This window comes from Sus scrofa, chromosome 1 (genome assembly GCF_000003025.6).
Source record: "Sus scrofa isolate TJ Tabasco breed Duroc chromosome 1, Sscrofa11.1, whole genome shotgun sequence".
In the NCBI taxonomy this organism is placed as follows: domain Eukaryota; kingdom Metazoa; phylum Chordata; class Mammalia; order Artiodactyla; family Suidae; genus Sus; species Sus scrofa.
Window position 1 is genome coordinate 205576148 of NC_010443.5, and position 23054 is coordinate 205599201.

At 34.7% G+C, this 23054-nt stretch overlaps 1 protein-coding gene across 4 annotated transcripts in view; it reads right to left on the bottom strand.

Moving 5' to 3' along the window:
* CNTLN (centlein) overlaps positions 1 to 23054 on the bottom strand; it is a 326116-nt gene that overhangs the window by 204432 nt on the left and 98630 nt on the right. For 2 of the 4 annotated variants that reach the window (XM_021063284.1, XM_021063278.1), the window contains exon 6: positions 6675 to 6730. In XM_021063284.1, coding sequence (XP_020918943.1) covers positions 6675 to 6730 — 56 coding nt within the window. Of the gene's footprint in view, positions 1 to 6674; positions 6809 to 23054 lie in introns of all 4 variants that reach the window. The other 2 variants (XM_021063282.1, XM_021063273.1) reach the window with 1 other exon arrangement.

Sequence of the window (23054 nt, forward strand, 5' to 3'; positions counted from 1 at the left end):
CAAAGCCCCTGTGTCCCTGTCCTTTGAAATAAAAGGTTTTTGATTCTATCTCCCAGGCCTCCTGTTGAGCTGGGGAACTGGAAACAATTTAGACCATAAATCTGCCACAGAGCAGAATCACCAAACTCAGTTCCTAAAAGATACAGATAAAGGCCTGACACACATGCCTAAGTTGTTTTTTTACAGGAAGCAGACCATACCAGATGAAAGCTGCTGACCACCAAAATATAGACCCTAGACTGGTTGGAACCAGAAGTCTGATGACGATGACTCCCAATTACCTCACCACCAACTAGTCAGAAGAATGTCCACAAGCTGATCACATACTGCTCCTTGATTATAAGACTCGCCACTAGCCCCTCCAGGACTAGTTTTGAGGGAATCAGCCAATCACAGCCCCCTTTGCCTGACAAAGCAATAAAGCTATTCTCTTCTACTTCACCCAAAACTCTGTCTCTAAGATTCAGTTCAGTGCTGGTGTACAGAAGCTCGGATTTGGCAAGAGTAATATGGCTTGTTAAGTACTGCCATCTTTAAGAATAACATTGGCATGAATTATCAAGGACATAGACAGTAAATGTAGGATAAAATTCCATCAGCATACATAGTCAAGACATATGTTAGCCAGGTGATCAAAGTAAATGTTGTTTAGAAAGAGGACATGAAGGTAAGACATACCATCTTTCAATACAATGCAAAACACAGAAAACTTCCTTCTTCTCCAATGCTAGAAGAAATTTCTTTCTTTGTTTTTGTTTTTGTTTTTTTGGAAGATAAAACAGAAGAAGAAAACAGACAGATTTTTTTTTTTTTTTCCTGCCTGATGGATTGCTAAAAGGCATGGATTCTTTCTACAGTCTATCCAGAACCAAACTGGGTGGCTAATTCAGTGAGCCTGCCCTCTCTTTATGGTTCATTATGAAGCAGTCGCCAGCACAATAATATGTTTCCTTGAATTACTCTTTATACTTCCCTGCCTTAGATTATTACTCTCTCATTCCCTTTGCCCTGGAAATGAATCCCCCAAGTGAGTAATCATCATTTAACCTTCCCTCAGTCTCCATTTTCTAAGAAAAATGAGATAAGAGAGTTGTTGAAGGGATGAAATGAAAAGGATAACATAAAGAAGGACTTCTGAAAAGAAAAGTGTTGGGGTTCCCACTGTGTTGCGGTGGGTTAAGAATCCAGCTGTAGTGGCTTGAGTTGCTGTGAAGGCACAGGTTCGAGTCCCTACCCGGCACAGTGGGTTAAGGGATCCAGCATTGCCACAGCTTCGGCATGGGTCGCAGCTGTGGGTCAGATTCAATCCCTGGCCTGGGAACTTCCATGTTTCATGGTGCAACCACAAAGGAAAAAAAAAAAAGGCATCACAATAGCATTAAAATCCATAATGAGAGAAGTTATAAGGAAAATCAAAGCTATGAAAAATAAAATTAATTGGTAGGTTCAAATTTGAGAAGTCCCCTAGACACAGATTAAGAGGAATAAAGGAAAGTTTGGGTTAAGTGAGAGGATGTTGAACACCAACAATGCTTCTTCCCATCTCAAGAAGAATGATAAGATGATTAAAAACATTGCATTGCTGAAAGATAAATCCAGTGATCTTTCAGTTAAAATGATGATTACTAAGGGATAAATTAGGAATATCCCTTTAAACATCACATTGGATACCAAAGACTGACAATGGGTTTCAGACAGTTTCTATAGGTTATATTATATATATATTTATATTATATATTTATAAAACATATTTATATTTTATCTTATATATATCTTATTATATATTATATATTTATTTTATTTTATATTTGTCATCTTTTTAGGGCCACACCCATGGCATATTGAAGCTCCCAGGCTATGGATTGAATTGGAGCTGTAGCTGCCGGCCTATACCACAGCCACAGCAACAAGGGATCCAAGCTGCATCAGTGACCTACACCCACACCAGATCCTTAACCCACTGAGCGAGGCCAGGGATCAAACCCACATCTTCATGGATACTAGTCAGATTTGTTACCGCTGAGCCAAAATGGAAACTCTCTTCCTTGCTCATATTATATGTAGCCTTCCCATATCCTAAGACCCAAAATGGAGCAGCAAGACTGTATTAGGAATACGCTACTCTAGTGACAGAGGGCAAAAAAGAAAAAGCGATTCGAGCAACAACTCTTTTAAAATAGTTGCCAGGATACAAAGTATGTCAATTTCACTCTCATTCCACAGGCCAAAACAAGTCATATGGCTAAATCTGATGTTAATGGTGGAGAAAGCTAGCAACAGAGAAGGCCTTGGTAAAAATGGGCCCTTAAGATGAATCAAAATTGAGTACAGGAATGAACACATCAAGAGTAAAAAGTTTAGGAGTTCCTTTCATGGCTCAGTGGTTAACGAACCTGACTAGGAACCATGAGGTTGTGGGTTTGATTCCTGGCCTCGCTCAGTGGGTTAAGGATCGGGCATTGCCTTGAGCTGTGGTGTAGATCACAGATGTGGCTCGGATCCCACACTGCTGTTGCTGTGGCACAGGCTGGCAGCTATAGCTTGGATTTGACCCCTAGCCTGGGAACTTCCACATGCTGTGGGTGCAGCCCTAAAAAAGCAAAAAAAAAAAAAAAAAAAAAAAGAGTAAAAAGTTCAGTGATGAGCACTAAAGCAATATAAGAAACTAAGCTTAAATATCTTTAGGCACTGTAGTTATACATGAAGAAATAAATGTTATAAATCTTGAGATACAAAATGAGAAAGACTTAAAATGGTTGAATGTATATCCTATTCTACTGAGTGTACACAGCAAGGTATGAAAACCAACTAAAGATGAAACATAAGAGTTTTTAAAAAACAACATAATGACATCAGTCTCCAAAGGTTTTTCATGACATTTATTTCTCAGCTTTAGCAAAATAAAGTGGTTTTCATAAAGAAGTAAACGTTATCTGAGATTTAGTAATTTCCCCTAATTTCACATCAGTATCCTAATTCCACTATATCACAAAAACTAAAGTTCTTATTTTAAAAAAATGTTCAATACAGTCCCTTTCATCTAAAAAAAAGTTTACCTAATCATCAACCTATAAATATGTATTTAGATAAATATGGATTAGTTCTAACAAAATTTTAATGGCTGTGATTTCTCTAGGGTTGTATTTTAAGTGTAATTTTTCTATCTTCTTAGAAATTTTTCTGTACTATATGAATTTTCTTATAACTCACATGTATCAAAACAAGTATATATTTATTTTGTATATGTTTCTTATCATATAAACATAAACCAAGAAAGAATAGCAATATTAATTCAAAGGAATTAAATTCAATGAAAAAATTATATAGAAAAAAGTAAAAAGTACAAGTCACAGTAAAAACAAAAGAACAAAAAAACAAATCATAGCACATCACAACAAGGACAGCAAAAACTATAAGGGATAAAAGGAAAATCAGTTGGAAAATATATATAGGAAGGAAATATTCTACTTAAAATATTAACAAAAAACATGAAATAGCTAGGAATAAATCTAAGAAGAAATGTCAAAATATTTCATAAGGATACATAGGTAGGTACTGAAACAAACGGAATAGCATAGCATACTCTGGTACACAGACTGACAGTCATAAAGATAGCAATCCTCCTTGGATTTGCTTTTAAATTTGATGCCTGAATAAAACAGCAAACGAGAAATAATCCAGTTTACCCTGAAGTTTATATGGAAAAATTAATAAGCAATAAATGCCCAGGAAAGCTCTGAAAAAGAGCAGAAATGAGTAATGTGCCATATTCTCTTATCCAATCTTTAGCATCTCTACCCTACTCTCTAGTACCCTGGCTTACTCTCTAGCCTGGGAGGCCAACCTCTACAGATGACAACACGTTGGCTCCCTGTCTTCTAGGTTTGAATTGGGGTAACTGAAAGTCCTAGTCAATGATTATGATAATGGAAAAAGAGGTCAAGGTATTTCTTTCCCAAGCTCTTCTTTGCTGAGCCACAGTTGGTAATGTCTCTGTTCCTCTATCTAAGGATACTTCTCCTATTAGTCAGCTTCTCTTCCAGGGCTAGACTTCTCACAGAGATCTGGTAAAGGCTTCTCTCCTTGCCCCTTCTGTCCTAAGGGTAATAACAGTTACCTGTATTACTCTGAATCTCAATAACTATTTGGAGAAAACTGACATATTTATCACATTGAGTCTTCCAGATCATGAACTTTGTATACCCCTCTATATATTAGACATTTTATTTCTCTCAATAATATTTCATAATTCTCTGTAAAGAGGTAATATATTCTTTTCACTATATTTGCTATTAATATTTTAGCTGTATTATAAATTATATTATTTTTAAGTATATTTCCTAACATTTTGGCTGGCATAAAAAAAATGCATTTGAATTTTATACACTGACCTTATGTCTACAAAGAGTGCTAAACCCACTTATTAATTTAAAAAATGTTTCTATAAATTACTTTTAAGTTTTCTATGTAAATTAATCCTACTATAGGCAAACAACTTCATCTTTTTTCTTCATTTCAGTTCCTGAGTCTTTTAATTTTTATTCATGACTTTCCACATACTTGATATTTCCAAGTATGTCCTAGACATTAGTTTGAAAAACTGCAGACATAATTTGAGGACAGTACTCTTTGATTATCCTCCAGAGGTAATTTACACTTCTTTCTGCTACATGCCTAGGAACATCAGCAATCTGGATGCATTAATCCAATTTCAGGAGTCTGACTTTGTTGATATTCCTAACCAAAATTATTACTACTCTACCTTGACCTTTCTTTTGTCTTCTTTTTTTTTTTTGTAGGAGATTCACAACTAATTTCTAAGAAAAATCCTGAATCAATTGACAATAGCCTACCTTTTCAGTAGACATCATCTATGTATATTATTGCCTTATTTACCATATTTAGATTTTTCAGTACACTAATTTCAAGTATACAAATGCAGGGTCACAATTTAGTATAAAATATAATTATTGAAATCCCATTCATATAAGACTGCATTTTACCCTAGAATGAATCCCTTGTTCCATCCAATAAATTAAGAATATCATAAATGAAAAGGTCTTGCTGGAATATACTGTGCAGTTTTAGGTGCCATATGTTAAGATAAATATTGATGATACAAACACTGACATTATGGATTCATTCAGAAACATAACATCTGTGAAATATATACATGAAAAATAATGAGAGGAGCACAGTGGGTTAAGGATCTGACATTGCCACAGCTATGATATAGGTTGCAGCTGCTGCTCAGATTTGATCCCTGGCCTGGGAACTTCCATGTGCCATGGGTGTGGCCAAAATAAGAAGGAGGAAGAGGAGGAAGTGAAGAAATAGGAGCAGTTAATAAATTAATGAAAAAAATGAAATTATTAATAAAGTTATCTTCTATTATTTTAGAGTCTGAACTACAGAACAGAGATCAGACTGTCTGAGATTCTCTAGGTAAAGAATCAAGGTAAACGAGTATATACTATACAAACACAAATTTCAACTACACATATGAAACAATGCATAGATTTAACAAACATAAAAGTAAGGAGAAACCTATAAACTAAAAGTATCAGGCAAAGACTAAAAGTTTTTTCACTGGGAAAAAGAAAGACATAAATACAAATTTTAAGACTTCTTTCAAAACAAAGATTCTCTTACTATTTTTTTGACTTCATCAAATTATTGGCTTCAAAAAATTATACCGTGAGTTGACAAGTCAACCAGTCTATAATCTGTAAACATATACTTTCCTCATCCCTATGGTAAGATTTTTTAAATGTGACACAATGGATTTTTGCTTTATATATGTAATATATATTAATCAATTACCCAAGCAAAAATTTTGCACTGATGTATACATACACACACACATATATCAGTACACTAAAAGTATGTGTAAATAAATATGTCTATATAAATACTTATGTATAATATAATTACATATAGTATTAATTATATATATGTAAACATACATATATATAGTATATTACAGATATAAATATATGACATATTTACACAGGCAGCACCAAAGAATGAAATTGTACTTACACAGACATGTGATAAACTTTGGTTATATAACTTATTTTAATTAAAGTTTAAACATGTACATAAATACATATATGTATAACATATGTATATGTATGTATACATATATATATTTATGACTTCTAACAATATTTTCTGACAAGGTAATCATAAAATTAATTGGTAATTTAAAATCTTTCAAAACACTTATAAACACAAGTTTTTCAAGTACTTCCATTTTATTAGTACTACAAAATTAACTATTTTGATAGAGAACATTTCACAAATTAAATAGAACATAATAAAATACTAAGTCAAAACTGTATTACTCATTATTCACTGTAACAATGAATATTATGTAAAGCATGGGTAGGATTCTTAGAAGGCAACAACGAATAAATACATCCTCCTTGATAAAAAATTAAGCAAGGCTATTCTGTGAGCATGCTTTTCCCAATCCTGTGAAGCCCCTGTTTGTTGCAGTTAACTATTTCCAGAGTTGTTATATGAGTCCAGATAATTTCTATGTGCAAACATAAGTATTCAGAGAAGACATATTGTTGTCATTTTGGGATGTTAATAATAAACAAAAATGCTGGCATTCTGAATAACTATGGACATTTCTATAATGTTAAATTAGAAGTGAGTATACTTGCCTGACCAGGGTAATATCCATATCCTTCTGGATAAGTTCGGTCTGTTTATTATTCAACTGTAATGATAGAGCATTATATTTACTCTGTGATACTTCAATTTCTTTCCTTGCTTCGATTAAATTGTCTTCAAAGGCCTAAAATTAGAGCATTCATATCACAAATATAATAAATATCAAATAAATAACATTAAAATCTGTTATATTTAACCAACTAATCCACAAAATGACAGTAAAAAATTAGTAGTGTTTTACATTTTCCTTTTTTGTTTTCATTTAAATAAAAAAATGTTAGTACAATCAATGAATTTAAACCAGTTACAGCTTACCTTTTTCAGAAACTGCAAAAGTATTATGGTTACAGGGTGAAAGTTAAGAATCTCAAGGAAATAAACTTGAAAAATCTATGTAGAAATTTACTTAGAAAAACTACAATAAAATAATGGAATTTAAAAGCTGTTAATTACATGAATTAAAAAATGAGCTCATTTACCTAAACTCAAGACAAATGGCAGGTTTTTATTATTTTCTCAATTTTAAATGCAGACAAATAGAGACAATATGGTATTATAAAAATATCAAAATAATTTTACAATATATAAGATTCAGACTGTGCTGAGTTCACTTGATTGTGGTCAAATTTCACCTAAGGTTAGTCAAAGCTGGCCTCTTCCTCCTGATAATTCTCTAAACTTTTTTCGTTTTGAAACAATTTAAAAACTGACATTACATTTTTTCAAAAATATTTTTCTCAAAATTATAAAATACATTTTAATTATTTTCATAAAGTATTAAATAAGTATTTTTATCCAAAACTATAGAGTATGCCCAAAATATATACTATACATTCATTATTTCTAAAAGTGAGCACCAGGCTATAGATCAAGTGCTAGATATTTACTCTAGTAATAGTCTCACACCTCATAAATTCACCCTGTAGTAGTTAGAATGAAATTCGGAAGATAAAAATATTTGCTTTCGGCCAAGATAGCACTATGAGTACATGCATATCTCATTTTACCATGTTTCACTTCATTGCACTTCACTGATATTGCATTTTTTACAAATTGAAAGATTGTGGCAGCCTTGCATCAAACAAGTCTATTAATGCCATTTTTCCAACACTTGCTCTCTGCATGTCTCTGTGTCAAATTTTTGTAATTCTCACAATATTTCAAGTTTTATCATTATTATATTTGTTATGGTTAACTGTGATTAATGATATTTGTTGTCACTACAACTTGCAAAAGGCTCCAATGATGGTTAACAGTTTATAGCAATAAAGAATTTTTTAATTAAGGCATGTAAATTGTTTTAAACATAATGCTATTGCACTTAATAGACTACAATATAATGTAAACATAACATATATATGCACCAGGAAACCAAAAAATTTGTGTGACTTACTTTGCTGCAACATTCATTTTATTGTGCAGAGACCAAACCTGCAGTATCTCTGAGGTATGTGGGTACTTCTTAAATTCCAATGTATTAAAAAAGAGTAATGATAGATTTACAGGTTGGTATATGGGTGGGTGGAAGAAAAAAAGCAGAAGAAAGAAATAGAGAAAAAACAGAAAAGGAAGAACAGGAGGAAAGGGAAGGGAAGAGAAGAAAATAAGGGTTGGCTGGGACGTAGAGAAGTTGGTGGGACCATAAAACACTCTGAAAAACAGCAGCAGGATTCCACAAAATGTAATAAATAGAACCACCATATAATCCAGCCCAACCCCACATCTGGGTATATATACTCAAAAGAACTGAACATGGGGTCTTTGAAGAGATATTTGTAAACCTGTGTTCATAGCAACACTATTCACAACAGCTAAGTGGCAGCAAGCTAAAAGTCAAATGAATAAAGAAAAGGTATTATAGGAGTTCCCGTCGTGGCGCAGTGGTTGACGAATCCGACTAGGAACCATGAGGTTGCGGGTTCGATCCCCTGCCCTTGCTCAGTGGGTTACCGATCCGGCGTTGCCGTGAGCTGTGGTGTAGGTTGCAGACGCGACTCGGATCCCGCGTTGCTGTGGCTCTGGCGTGGGCCAGTGGCTACAGCTCCAATTAGACCCCTAGCCTGGGAACCTCCACATGCCACGGGAGCGGTCCAAGAAATAGCAAAAAAAAGACAAAAAAAAAGAAAAGGTATTATATACATAAAATGGAGCACTGCATTGCCCTAAAAAGAAAGGAAATCCTGTCACATCCTATAACAGCGTTTCCTTGAGGAAACCTCACAAAAGGGCAAATATTGGATGACTCTACTTATATGAAGTATCTAAAGTAATCAAATTCATAGATACACAGAGTTGAATGCTAATTACCAAGGTTTGGGGTGAGGGAGCACTAAAGTGTTGTTACTAAAAAGTAGATTTGGGAGCTCCCACTGTGGCTCAGTAGTAACTAACCCAACTAGTATCCATAGGATGTGGGTTCCTTCAGTGGGCTAAGGATCTGGTGTTGCCGAGAGCTGTGGTATAGGGTGCAGACGTAGCTCGGATCAAGCATTGCTGTAGCTATGGCATAGGCTGAGAGCTGCAGGTCCAATTCGACCCCTAGCCTGGAAATTTCCATATGCCGAGGGTGCAGCCCTAAAAAGACAAAATGAATAAAAAAACAAACAAACAAACAAACAAACAGCAGAGTTGCAGGTCTACAAGTCAACAAAGTTCTGGAGATCTCTTTCACAGCAATGTAAATATACTTAACCCTACCAAACTATACACTTAAAAATGGTTAAGATGGTAAATCTTATTATGCTAGGTGTTTTTTACCATGATAAAAAAGAAAGGAAATTTTAACATATGAAATAATATGGATGGATCTTAAGATAATTAAGGAAAGCCAAGTAAGCCAATTATAAAAAATAATGAATGACTCTACTTATATAAAGCATCCAGAGTAGTTAAACTCACAGAAACACAAAACAAAATAGTAGATGCAGGAAGCTATGGGGGAGAGGAAATGGGAAGTTAACGAACATAGTTTTACTTTTGAAAGACGAAAAGTTTCTGCAAATAGGTTGCACAGCAATATGAATATACCTAACTGCTGAACTGTACAGTGAAAAACGATATAGACTATAAATTCTATGTTAGGTGTACTTTACCACAATTTGTAAAAAACCCTAAGAGGGAGTTCCTGTTGTGGCACAGTGGAAACAAATCCAACTAGTATTTTTGAGGATACAGGTTTGATCCCTGGCCTTGATCAGTGGGTTGGGGATCCTACATTGCCATGGGCCGTGTTACAGGTCGCAGATGTGGCTCAGATTCCATGGTGCTGTAGCTATGCCTCTGATTGGACTCCTAGCCTGAGAACTTCCATATGCCACAGGTGCGGCCCTAAAAAGCAAAAAACAAAGACAAAAACAAAAAACAAAACCCTAAGAGAGGCTGAGATTTAATTAATTAGACTGTGGAGCAATTTGTGTCCCAGGACATTGACAAAAACAATACAAAAATCAGTCATCAAATATGTAGTCCAACAGCTGGATATAATAACAACAGACAGACATATTAACAGACAAGTCAAGAGAACAGACAGTGTAGGACAGCCCTGAGAAAATCACTATGATCCCAGGGATGTGTGCATGTCCAAGTCTGTACTCTATGAAAAGCAACATCAGAGACTATACATGGAAGGGAAATAGATTTTACTAAAATGGCCCAGCCAAACCATTAAACAAAAGAATGAAGAAACATCAACAAGCCCTGGTGTTATGACAGTGAGGAAGCAGTATCCAAAGCTGCTATAGTATATAATTTTACTTGTACTAATTTTTTTGCTTTGAAACAGGTATTTTCCTTTTTACTTTATTTTGGATTTATTTTTATTAAGGTAACATTGGTTTATAATATTATATAAATTTCATGTGTACATTATCTTTCTACTTCTGTATACCCTAGTGTGCTCACCAGCAAAAACTCAGTTTCCATCCATCACCATACAGTTAAAACCTTTTCTCCATTTCACCCCCCATCCCAACAACTTCCCCCTAGAAACCACTACTCAGTTCTCTGTATCTACATATTTGTTTCTATTCAGTTTGTTCACTTATTTTGTTTTTTGTTTGCCTTTTATATTCCACATATTACTGAAATCATATGGTATTTTTCTTTCTCCATCTGACCATTTTACTTAGTATATTACCCTCGCGGTCCATCCATACTGTCACAAACGGCAAGATTTCATCTATTTTATGGCTGAGTAGTATTCCACTGTGTGTGTGTTTGTGTGTGTGTTATATACAATATATCTTCTTCATCCATTCATTGCTGATGGGCACTCTGGTTGTTTCCACATCTTGGCTATTGTAAATAACAGAGCGGTACATACGTCTTTTTGGGTTAGTGCTTTCATATTCTTTAAATATATGCCTAGCAGTGGGATAAATGAATCATACAGTAGTTCTATTCTTAATATTTGGACTTTCCATACCGTATTCCATCTTGGCTACACCAATTTACATTCCCATGAAGAGTGTATGAGGCTTCCCTTTTCTCCACATCCTCATCAGCACCTGTTATTTGTTTTTTTGACGGCAGCAATTCAAACAGGAATTAGGTGATATCTCATTATGGGTTTGATTTGCATTTCTCTAAAAATTAGTGATGCTAAATAACTTGTCATATGCCTTTTGTCCATCTGAAAGTCTTTTTTGGAAAAATTTCTAGTCAGGATCTCTGATCATTTTTTAACTGGGCTGTTTATTTCTTTTCGTGTCGTATGAGTGCTTTACATATTTTGGTTTTCCCCCATAGGATATATCATTTGTAAATAAATTTTCCATTCACTAGGTTGTCTTTTCATTTTGTTGATGGTATCCTTTGGCATGCAGAAGCTTTTTAGGATGATGTTGTAGTCCCATGTGTTTACTTTTGCTTTTGTTTCCCTTGCCTGAAAAGACATATCCTGAAAGACATTGCTAAGACCAGTGTCCAATAGCATACTGCCTTATGTTGCCCTTGAAAAGTTTTATAGTTTCATGACTTATATTTAAGTCTTTAATCCATATTGAGTTGAAATTTGTGCATGGTGTGAGAGAGTGGTATTTTTTACACGTGGCTCTCCAGTTTTCCCAACACCATTTTTTGAAGAGGCTATCCTTTCTCCACTGTATGGTCATTGTTCTTCTGTTGTATATTAATTGTTCATGTATGTGTGGTTTTATTTCTGGGCTCTCAATTCTATTCTATTGATCTACGTATGTTTTACTGACAATATCATGCTGTTGATTAATGTGGCTTTGCGGCACAGCTGGAAATCATGGCCTGTGATACCTCCAGCATTATTCTTTTTCTCAGGATCGTTTTGGCTATTTGGGGTCTTCTGTGGTTCCATATAAATTTCAGAATTTTTGTTCTATTTCTGTGAAAAATAGCCTTGTGATTTTAAAAGGGATTGAGGTGAATCTACAGACTGCTTTAGGTAATGCGGATATTTTAATAATGTTAATTATTCTAACCCATAAATATAGAAGGTCTTTTGATTTATGTGTCTTCTCCAATTTCTATCAACAATGTCTTGGAGTTCCTGTTGTGGCTCAGTGGTTAACGATCTGACTAGGAACCATGAGGTTGTGGGTTCAATCCCTGGCCTTGCTCAGTGGGTTAAGGATCTGGCGTTGCCGTGAGCTGTGGTGTAGCTTGCAGAAGCGGCTCGGATCTGGTATTGCTGTGTCTCTGGCGTAGGCCGGCAGCTACAGCTCCAATTAGACCCCTAGCCTGGGAACCTCCATATTCCGTGGGTACGGGCCTAGAAAAGACAAAAAAAAAAATCAATGTCTTAAAGTTTTCAGTGATAGGTCCTTCACCTCCTTGGTTAAATTTATTCCTAGGTATTTCATTCTTTCTATTGTGATTATAAACGAGACTGTTTTCTTAATTTCTCTTTCTACTATATCATTGTTAGTGTATACAAACACAACAGATTTTTGTGTATTGATTTTACACCCTCAACTTTGCTGTATTTATTTTTTCTAACAGTTTTTTTCTGGAGTCTTTATGGTTTTCTATATATATATATATATAAAATCATGTCATCCATAAATAGTTCTACTTCTTTTCCAACTTGGATTCATTTTATTTCTTTTTCTTGCCTAATTGCTCTGGCTAGGGCTTTTAATACTATGTTGAATAAGAGTGAAAAGAGTAGACATCTCTTCCTTGTTCCTAATGTTAGAGGGAAAGCTTTTATATTTTTTTATCATTGAGTATGATGTTAGATGTGGGTTTGTCACTTACAGTCCTTATTATGTTGAAGTATGTTATTTTATACCCATTTTTTGAGAGTTTTTATCATAAATAGGTGTTGAATCTTGTTAAATGCCTTTTTTACAACTACTGAAATAATCAGATGGATTTCATCCTTCATTTTGTTAATGTGGTGTATTGGGTTTATTGATCTGCAGATTTGAAACCTCCTTGAATCCCTGGAATAAATTCCACCTGATCACTTTGATGACTCTTTTAATGTAATGTTTAACTTGGCTTGCTTATATCTTGTTCAGGATTTTTGCACTTATGTTCACCGGAGATATTGTTCTGTACTTCCTTTTTTTTGTGTTGTCTTTGTCTGGTTTTTGTTATGAGAGTGATGTTGGACTTATAACATGAGTTAGGAAGCATTCCCTCCTCGCCTCTTCAATTTTTTGAAAGAGTTTGAGAATAGGTATTAAATCATCTTTTAATGTTTGAAAGAATTCTCCCATGAAGTTGTCCAGACCTGAGATTTTTGTTTACTGCTTTTTATTTTTTAAGTACTAGTGATGTGGCATATTCAGATTTTCTATTTTTTTATGATTTAGTCTCATTTTAAGAGTATGTCCATTTCTTCTAGGTTGTCCAATTTGTTGGCATATATCTGTTCATAATATTCCCTTATAATCCTTTGTATTTTTGTGGTATCTACTGTCATTCCTCCTCTTTCATTTCTAATTCTATTTACCACAGCCTTGTCTTTTTTTCTTAATTGGTCTATCTAAAGATTGGTCAATTTTATCTTTTCAAACAGCCAGCTCTTAATTTCATCAATATTTTCTATTGTCGTTTACTCTCTGTTTAATTTATTTCTGCTATAATCATTATTATTTCTTTCCTTCTACTGACTTTGGGCTCTGTTGTTCTTTTTCTAGTTCCTTTAGGTGTGAGGTTAGATGGTTCATTCAAGAGTTTTCTTTTTTATTAAGTTAGGCCTGAATTGCTAAAAACTTCTCCCTTAGTACTATCTTTGCTGTCTCCAAAAGCTTTTGGTTTGTTCTGTTTTCATTTCCATTTGTATTCAAGTAAATTTTTTTTTCAATCCAAGGAATGGATTTTATTTAAATTCATTGTTTACCAAAAAAAGCATTAAAGCACTTTCTTGATGGCTTTCAGAATATTTTAGGGAATCTATACATTATTTCCTTGGAGTTCCATCACAAAGAAAAATAAAACATTACATGGCAACACATTAAAAGACAGTTGACTTCTCATGATTCATGTTTCCTTGAGAATGCTTAAGTGTGCAGCATTTGCAACATGGGGCCAAGCTCCGTTTGCAATCTTATATTTCATATTTATTTCTTACATGGTGGCTTGATATCTAATGGTTTAGATTTGCCCTTACCACTAAATTATGCTGCCAAGGATTGATCCAATCTATATAAATTGGGATTAGAGTAAGTGTAGCCACAGGATTTCAGGGTTAAACTTTCTACAATGGTCCCTCCCACCTTTCTCACCCAACACACACCTATATATTACACACTAGGTAGTTTAAAGCCAACCTCAATTCTTGTCTTGAAGTAAATTTTGATTTCTCCTTTGACTGCTTTGCTGACCCAATAGCTGTTCAGTAGCATGTTGTTCATTCTCCAAATATTTGTGATTTTTTTCCAACATTCTTATTGTATTCAATTCACACCACTGTGAATGGAAACAGTGTTGATATGATTTCAATTTTCTTACATTTCTTGAAACGTGTTTTGTGTCCTAATATACGGTCTGACTTTAAGAAAGCTCCATGTACTCTTAAGAAGAATATGCATTCTATTGCATTTGGATTGTATATTTTGTACAAATCTATCAAATCCATATGGTCTTATGTTTCATTTAAGGCCACTGTTTCCTTATTGACTTTTTGCCTGAACTAGCCACTGATGAAAATGGGGTATTAAAGTCCCCTATTATCATTGTTCCCATCAGTTGCTCCTCTTAGGTGTATTAACAAATGTTCTATATATTGTGATACTTTTATGTTAGCTGCATATATATAAATAAATATCTTCTTGATAAAATTGTCCCTTTTATCATTGTATACTGTCAAAAGTAGACTCCTGTTATCTTTTTTGGCTTAAAGCCTATTTTGTCTGACATTAGCATGGCTACACCCAATTCTTTCAGCTGCCATTTGCTTGAAGTATTATATTCAATCTCTTTACTTTTACCTTGTATTTGACATTAGAGTCTCCTGGAGACAGAATATAGTTGAGACTTGTTTATTAATGCATCCAGTCACCCCATGTCTTTTGATTGGTATATTCAATCCATTTACATTTAGCCTTATAACTAAGGAATGAGAATTAAGCACTGCATTTTACCTTTTGTTTTCTGGATGCTCTATATCTCCATCATTTTGTTTACTTCTTCCCTTTTCATTTTCTCAAATTACCCCTTTATACATTTTGAGTTTGTTACCAAATTGAAGCTGCTATAGTTACTTTTTCTACTTTCCTCCCATTAAGTTTTATGCTATAATAAAGTGTTTAAAAACCTATTCTTATAAAGAGTTATAATTTTCTAATTCTATTTATTACCTTGATCAAACTTTTGTGTACTTTTACTTGTTTTTTTTTCTGGTAGAAGAGCGCCTACCTTTCAATATTCTTGTAAGGCAGGTCTAGGGTTGATGCATTCCCTCAGCTTCTATTTGTCTGAGAAAAATTTCTTCTCCTTCATTTCTGAATGACTTTGCTGGGTGACAGTTTTTATCTTTCAGTATTTTGAGACTGTCATTCACTCCCTGTAGGCCTCTGGAGTTTTTGCTAAGAAATCTGCTGACTGGAGTGCCCATCATGGCTCAGCAGAAATGAATCTGACTAGTATCCATGAGGATTCAGGTTCAGTCCCTGGCCTCGCTCCATGGGTTAAGGATCCGGAGCTGCTATGAGCTGTGGTTGGATCCCATGGTGCTGTGGCTGTGGTGCAGGCTGGCAGCTGCAGCTCAATTTGACCCCTAGCCTGGGAACTTCCATATGCTGCAGGTGTGGCCCTGAGCAAAAAAAAAAAAAAAAGAAAGAAAGAAATCTGCTGATAGCCTAATGGGGGTTCCTTTGTAAGTTATCACTCTTTTTTTCCCTGGCTAAATTTCAAGTTCTTCCTTTGTCACTGACGTGTGTGTGTGTGAGATAGAGAGAGAGAGAGAGAGACTAACTTTTGAAAATTTTAATATAATGTAACTTGGAGAAGTTTTTCCATTGAGACAATTAGTTGTTCTCTCAGCCTCACAGACTTGGGTATCCAGTTCCTTCTCCACATTTGGGAAGCTCTCAACTATTATCTCTTATATATATAATGATTTTTTTTCCATTATAGCTGATTTACAGTGTTCTGTCAATTTTCTACTGTACAGCATGGTGACCCAGTTATACAGTCATGTATGCATTCCTTTTTCTCACATTATCATGCTCCATCATAAGTGACTAGACATAGTTCCCAGTGCATAAATTCTCTGTTCCCCTCTCTTTTTCTTCTCCTTTTGGAAGTCTTGAATAGCTTTAGAATTTCCTCATTTTTAATATCTCAATCCTCTTTCTTCTTCTACTCATCATTTCTAGATTTCTATCTTTGAGCTCCCTAATTCTCTCTTCACTAGAGTCTGATCTATATCCAATGCTTTCTAATGCATTCTTCATCTCATTTATTGACTTCTTCAACTTCAGAATTTGTTTGGTTCTTTTTTTTTCAGTTTCAACTGTTTGGTAAATTATTCCTCCTGTTCATTAATTTTATTCCCGAGTTCAGTGAACTACCTTTATGAGTCTTCCCATAGCCAGCTGAGTTTCTTCACGGCAGCTCTTTTTAATTCTGTATCAATCAGACTGAAATGTCCCATGACTTTAAGTACAGTTTCTTGGGAACTGTCATTTTCTTTTTGTGATATAGTGTTACTGTGGTTTATCACAGTGCTTGATAATTTGTTCCTCTGCTGGTGAATTCTTTCTGCTTGATTCTAACAATTCAACAGGTTAGAAATTAGAGGTCTTTCTTTTTAAGTCCAGTAGGTGGCGATACAGCTCAAGTTTTGAGTTTCGCTTACCTGAGCTACCTCTGGTTATATCTGAGAGTCTGCACTTTCCATGCTTCACTGCCTGTATCAGAGGTGTGGCCTTTTGGCTTCATTACCACTTTCTGTAACTCTGAGGTCACTGGTACCTTGCTTCCACCAGTGATGCAGTTGTTGCTGCCTGGGGCTCTGGGATAGTGGGCTCTTCCTTGAAGTATGGGATTCCCAGTCAAAGGCTCCACTGCCATGGGGGAAGAGGCAGGGGAGTCACTGTCCTGAAGGTGCCTCTGTGGTGTTCAGCATTGTAAGCTCCACCATTAAAGGTGTGCACGTGTGGGGCTGGCATCATGGGTACCTCAACGGCAAGAGGGGTGGGATACCAGGCCCCAGTACTGCTGCTGTCCAATTGCCTGTGGCTATAGGAACCACTGTGGCCAGGAGGCTGGAGTCATACGCACCATCTTCCCTGCCACTGCCAGGTTCTCTGGGGTTGTAGACTCAGTTGTTGTGACTGATGGACCAGTATTTCAAGCATGCCTCTACTGTTCCCTTGATTCTGCACCTTCTATGTCTTCCAGTCAACTGACTTTAGATGCACAGGTGTGTAGAATTCTCTAGCATCCTGGTGTGTTGGGCAGAGACATCTTTGTTGTGTTGTGGATGTTTTAGTGCATGTAAATTAAAGGAGAAAAACAAAGATAGCTTTTGGCTCTGCCATGGTGCTGACTTTATTCCACCCAGCATATTACTTTAAATATACATTCTTCAACAAAAAACTACAATATTTAAAGAGGTGTCACTCATAAAAAAAAGCAGGCAACAGAAACTGCCTATGAGAGACCCAGATAACAGACTTCAAAAGAGTCATTATAAATATAATTAAGAAACAAAAGAAAATTATGCTTTGAAAAGTATCATATCTTTAAAAAAAAAGTAAAATTACAATGTCTCATCCAATAGAAAATACCAATAAAGTAATATAAATTATTCTGAAACATTCAACTGGAATTCTGGTGTTACAATAGCTAAAGTTAAAAAAAAAAAAAAAAAAAAGCAACCATACACACATCCCCCCTCCTCAAAAAAACCCTCAATAGAAGAATTCAACATTTAATATGAACTGACAGGAAAAAGAACAAAAAAAAAAAAAAACTTGAAGGTATATCAAGAAAAAAGAATAATAAAAATTTAGCCTCAGAGAAATATTGGACACCACTAAATGCACCAATATAAGCATAATGGGACTATGAGAAGGAGGGGCAATAAAAGAAGGAAGACAAAAAATATTCAAATAAATAATGGCTGCAAACTACCAAATAATGATGAAAAACATTAATCTACATACCCAATAAGCTCAACAAACTACAAGTACCATCTATACTTACAGAGATCCACAAACAGAAACATCATAGTAAAAAAGCTAGAAGGCAAAGACAAGGAGATACTCTAAGAAACCACAAGAGAAAATGACTCATCATTTCCAAGATATTTCAATAAGATTAGTAACTGACTTTTTGAAAATAATGGAAAGTAGAGACAGTGAGATAGCATATTCAAAATGTTCAAAGAAAAATACTGCCAATACAAAAAAACCATATCCAGTAAAGTTATCACGTACAAATGAGGGCAATTAGTGATACTAAAAAAAAAATGGAGAGTATGCAGCATCAAGCACTCTTGCCCTGGCAGAAACATCGGGAAAAAACAGCAGAAACTATCAGAGCCAATGTTCGAAAAACTCCGGGAAGCATTCAAAATTTTATAATAACCAAGAAAATGCTAAACTAACCAAAAAAAAGCAGCTTAAGAACTGGATAAAATATTTGTGAAGATTTCACTTGCCCTTCCCTACCTTATACTCTTAAAGCCAAGAATCTTACAACAGTGGAATTCATATAGTGGCAGCAGCCAGTGTTCCTGGTTCGGGAGAGAGTAGAAAAGACTTTCCTAGCAAATTATTGTATGTGTCTATTCTAATCTGGCAAGGGGCTACCTGAAAAAATGATGCAAAGTGATCATCTCTGACCTGATTGGGAACACAGACTGGAAGAGTGGAGAATATGGCTCAAAAAAGTCACAAGATTAACTAATAAATCACAGATGCCTAAGGCAAAAGATGACTGGTTGAGATATACAATAGAATGCTTAAAGCATGGGAGTAAAAGCTGTGGGAAATTTTTTGGGAGATTAAGACATTCAAAAATACCCATGCATATCAGAGAGTTTAGAAACCCATACATATGCTCAGAGAAATATGCTTTTTAGTGCAAGTTATTATTGGATAATATTAAAGGAATGTCCAATCACAGAGCCAACATACAAAGATTAGGAGAAGAATTTGTTTGTATCTCTGTGTTGTGTATTTTTTCTGTTGTTCTTGTTTTAGCGCCTTGAAAAATTCTGTCATGCAAGGAGCAGAAAAAATCTAAAGGACAGAGACTTCAGTGAAGGCACAGAACAAGGAATAAGGACTTTGCAAAACAGATTGAAAGATTAAACAAAAAGACTGCCTCAGCCTTCAACAATTAAAAAAGCAGTAGTCTTCAGAAGGGATAGGATCTGATTTCCAAAGTTACCACATTATATACTTATTACCACAAATGCCCAACTTTCAACAAGAACAAATCATAAGGCATACTAAGAAATAAGTAATTACGGTCCATTCAAAAGACCACATAAATTAGTAAAACCTATCCCTGAGGAACCCCAGGCATCAGACTTATTTATAAGTCAAAAACCTTAAAACAGCTATCTTTTTATATTGCCTATGCCCACAGCATGCATAAGTACCTGGGCCAGAGACTGAACCCATGTCAAAGCAGCAACCCAAGCAACAACAATGACAATGTCAGAGCTCCCAGGGAATTTCTAAAACTATCTTAAATGTACTCAAGGAGTTAAAGAAAAATACATTAAAAAAAAAAGCAAAAGAAAATCAGAAAAAAAAGTGTTTAAATTAAAATACCAATAAAGAGTTTGAAATTATAAAATGGATCAAAAAGTACCAGAGCTAAGTATAATAACAAAAATGGGTAATTCACCAGAGGGTTCTGTAACAGCCGTGCTCAGGCAGAAGAAAGAATCAGAAAATGTGAAGACAGAACAATTAAAATTATTGAATCTGTGGTAGCCCAATGGGTTAAGAATCCAGCATAGTATCACTATTGTGGCTCACATGGCTGCTGTGATGCAGGTTTGGTCTGTGGCCTAGGAATTTTTACATGCCACAGGCACAGGTGAAAAGAAAAATTACTGAAACTCAGCAGCAGAAAGAAGAATGAAGAAAAGTAAACAGGGCACATGGGAACCGTGGGCTATCATTAAGCAGACCAACATATATATTATGTAAGTCCCAAAAGTAGAAAAGACAGAAAAGGGAGCAGAAACAACACTGAAGAAATAACAGCTAAAAACTTCCCAATTTTGATGAAAGACACGTATCTATAAAATCAAAAATAACACCAAATTCTAAGTAACATCAACTGAAAGAAACCCACACTAAGATATTAAAAAAAACTTCTGAAATTCAGCCAAAAACAAAGAGTCTTAAAAGCAATAAAAGAGAATGACTTGAAACATACATAGGATTATTAATGAAATTAACATCTAATTTCTCATCAGAAATCATGGAGGCCAGAAGGCAGTGGGATAATGCATTTAAAGTATTGAAAGAAAAAAAAAAAAAACTGTCAGGGAGTTCCCTTCATGGTGCAGTGGAAACAAATCCAATTAGTATCCATGAGGACATGGGTTCAATCCCTGGCCTTGCTCAGTGGGTCAGGGATCTGGCATTGCCTTGAGCTGTGGTATAGGTCACAGACACAGTTCGGATCTCTCGTTGCTGTGGCTGTGGCAAAGGCCAGCAGCTGTAGGTCCAATTCGACCCCTACCCTGGGAACTTCCATGTGACACAGGTGTATCCCTAAAAAAAAAAGTCAACATTGAATTCTATGCCCAGCCAAATTATCTTTCAAATATTAAAGAGTAATTAAGAAATTTATAGATAAATAAAAACTTAAGGAGTTATTAAATCTGACCTATAAAAAATGCTAATGGAAATCTTTCAGATGGAAATGAAAGAATGCAAGATGGTAACTCAAAACCATGTGAAGAAATGGTAAATACATGGGCAAATATAAACCCCAATATTGTTGTATATTTCATCTGTATCTCAACTTTTTCTTTCTCACATAATCTCAAAGACAAACACATAAAAAATTATGTCTATGTTATAGAGCACATATTTTATAAAGATATAACTTGTGACAACAACAACTTCAAGTGTAGGGAAAGGGCAATATAGGAAAAGAGTTTTGGGTGTTAAGTCAGTATAAATTCAAATTATATTGTTATAAGTTTAGGATGTAAATGTAATCTTCATGGTAACCACGAAGAAAATATCAAAAGAACATACATCCCCAAATGAGAAGAGAATCAAAATGTGCCACCTAAAAAAAAAATAAATAAACTAAACACAAAGGAAGACAGTAATAGAGAAAATAAGGGGGAGTTCCCATCATGGCTCAGCAGAAACCAATCTGACTAGCATCCATGAGGACATGAGGACACAGGTTCAATCCCTGACCTGGCTCAGTGAGTTGTGGATCCAGCATTGCCGTGAACTGTGGTGTAGGTCACAGTTGAGGCTTGGATCCCACATTGCTGTGGCTGTGGTGTCGGCTGGCAGCTGCAGCTCTGATTAAACCCCTAGCCTGGGAACCTCCATATGCTATGGGTGCAGCCCTAAAAAGCAAAAAAAAAAAAAGAAAAGAAAAGAAAAAGAAAAGAAGGGACAAAAAAATCTATTGGACATACAGTAAACAATTAATAAGGTGGCAGAAGTTAGTCTTTATTTACCAGTAAGTTATTTAAATGCACATGAATTAAACTCTCCAATCAAGGGGCAGAGATTGACATAATGGCTAAAGAAAACATCCTTTAACTAACTATATTTTGTTTAAAATAGACTATTAGATCCAAAGACACACAAAAAAAGATTGAAAGTGAAAGGATGAGGAAAGATATTTCATGAAAATAATAATGAAAAGAGAGCTGAGATGAACATAAGAATATGGGACAAAATAGTCTAAGAATATTGGACAAAAAAAATTTTAAAAGAGACAGAAAAAGGGCATTATATACTGATCAGTGAGTCAATTCATCAAGAAGATATAACCAGTATAAATATACATGCACCAAAAGCAGAGCTCTATAATATATAAAGTACCTAGTTATAGGGAAATAAGAGTTTTACAGTAATAGTTGGAGAATTCAATAGTCCACATAGATAGTAACTAAAGATATGAAGAGCCTGAAAAACACTATAAACCAAGTATACCTAACATATACATATGAAACATTCTACACTGAAACAGCAGAATACACATTTTTCTTAAGTACACATGGAACATTCCCCCTATCAGATTGTATGTTAAGCTACAAAAAGCTGTCAGTAAATGTTAAGATATTAAAATCATACAAAGTATCTTCTCCAACAACAGTGGAATGGAGCTAGAACCCAATAACAGAAAGAATATTGAAAAATTCAAAATATATGTAAATTAAACAATGCACTCTTAAACAGCCAATAAGTCAAAGAAAAAATCATAAGAGAATCAGAAAACACTCAAAGACAACTGAAAACAAAAACATAAAAATTACAGGCTATACCAAAGGCAATGTTCAGAAGGAAACATATTACTGTAAATGCCTATACTAAAAAAGACAATGTATGTCAAATCAATGATGTAATTTCTTTTTTACCTTAAAGAAATAGAAAAGAATAGCAAAGTACCCAAAAAAGAAGGAAATAATAAATATTATTGTAGAATTATTTTTAAAGATACAACAACAAAAAATAACCAACTAAAGCAAAAGCTGACTCCTTGAAAAGAACAACAAAATTAATCTTTAGCTAGAATGACAAAGAAAAAGAGAAAAAAGATGTAAGTAACTAAATCAGAAGTGAAAGTAAAGTCACTACTACTAACTAAACAGAAATAGAACACATGACTAGGGAATACTATAAACAGTTGTCCATCAACAAATTAGATAATATAGCTGAAAAAGACAATTCCTACAAACACACAAAATACTCAAACTGACTCAAGAATAAATAAAA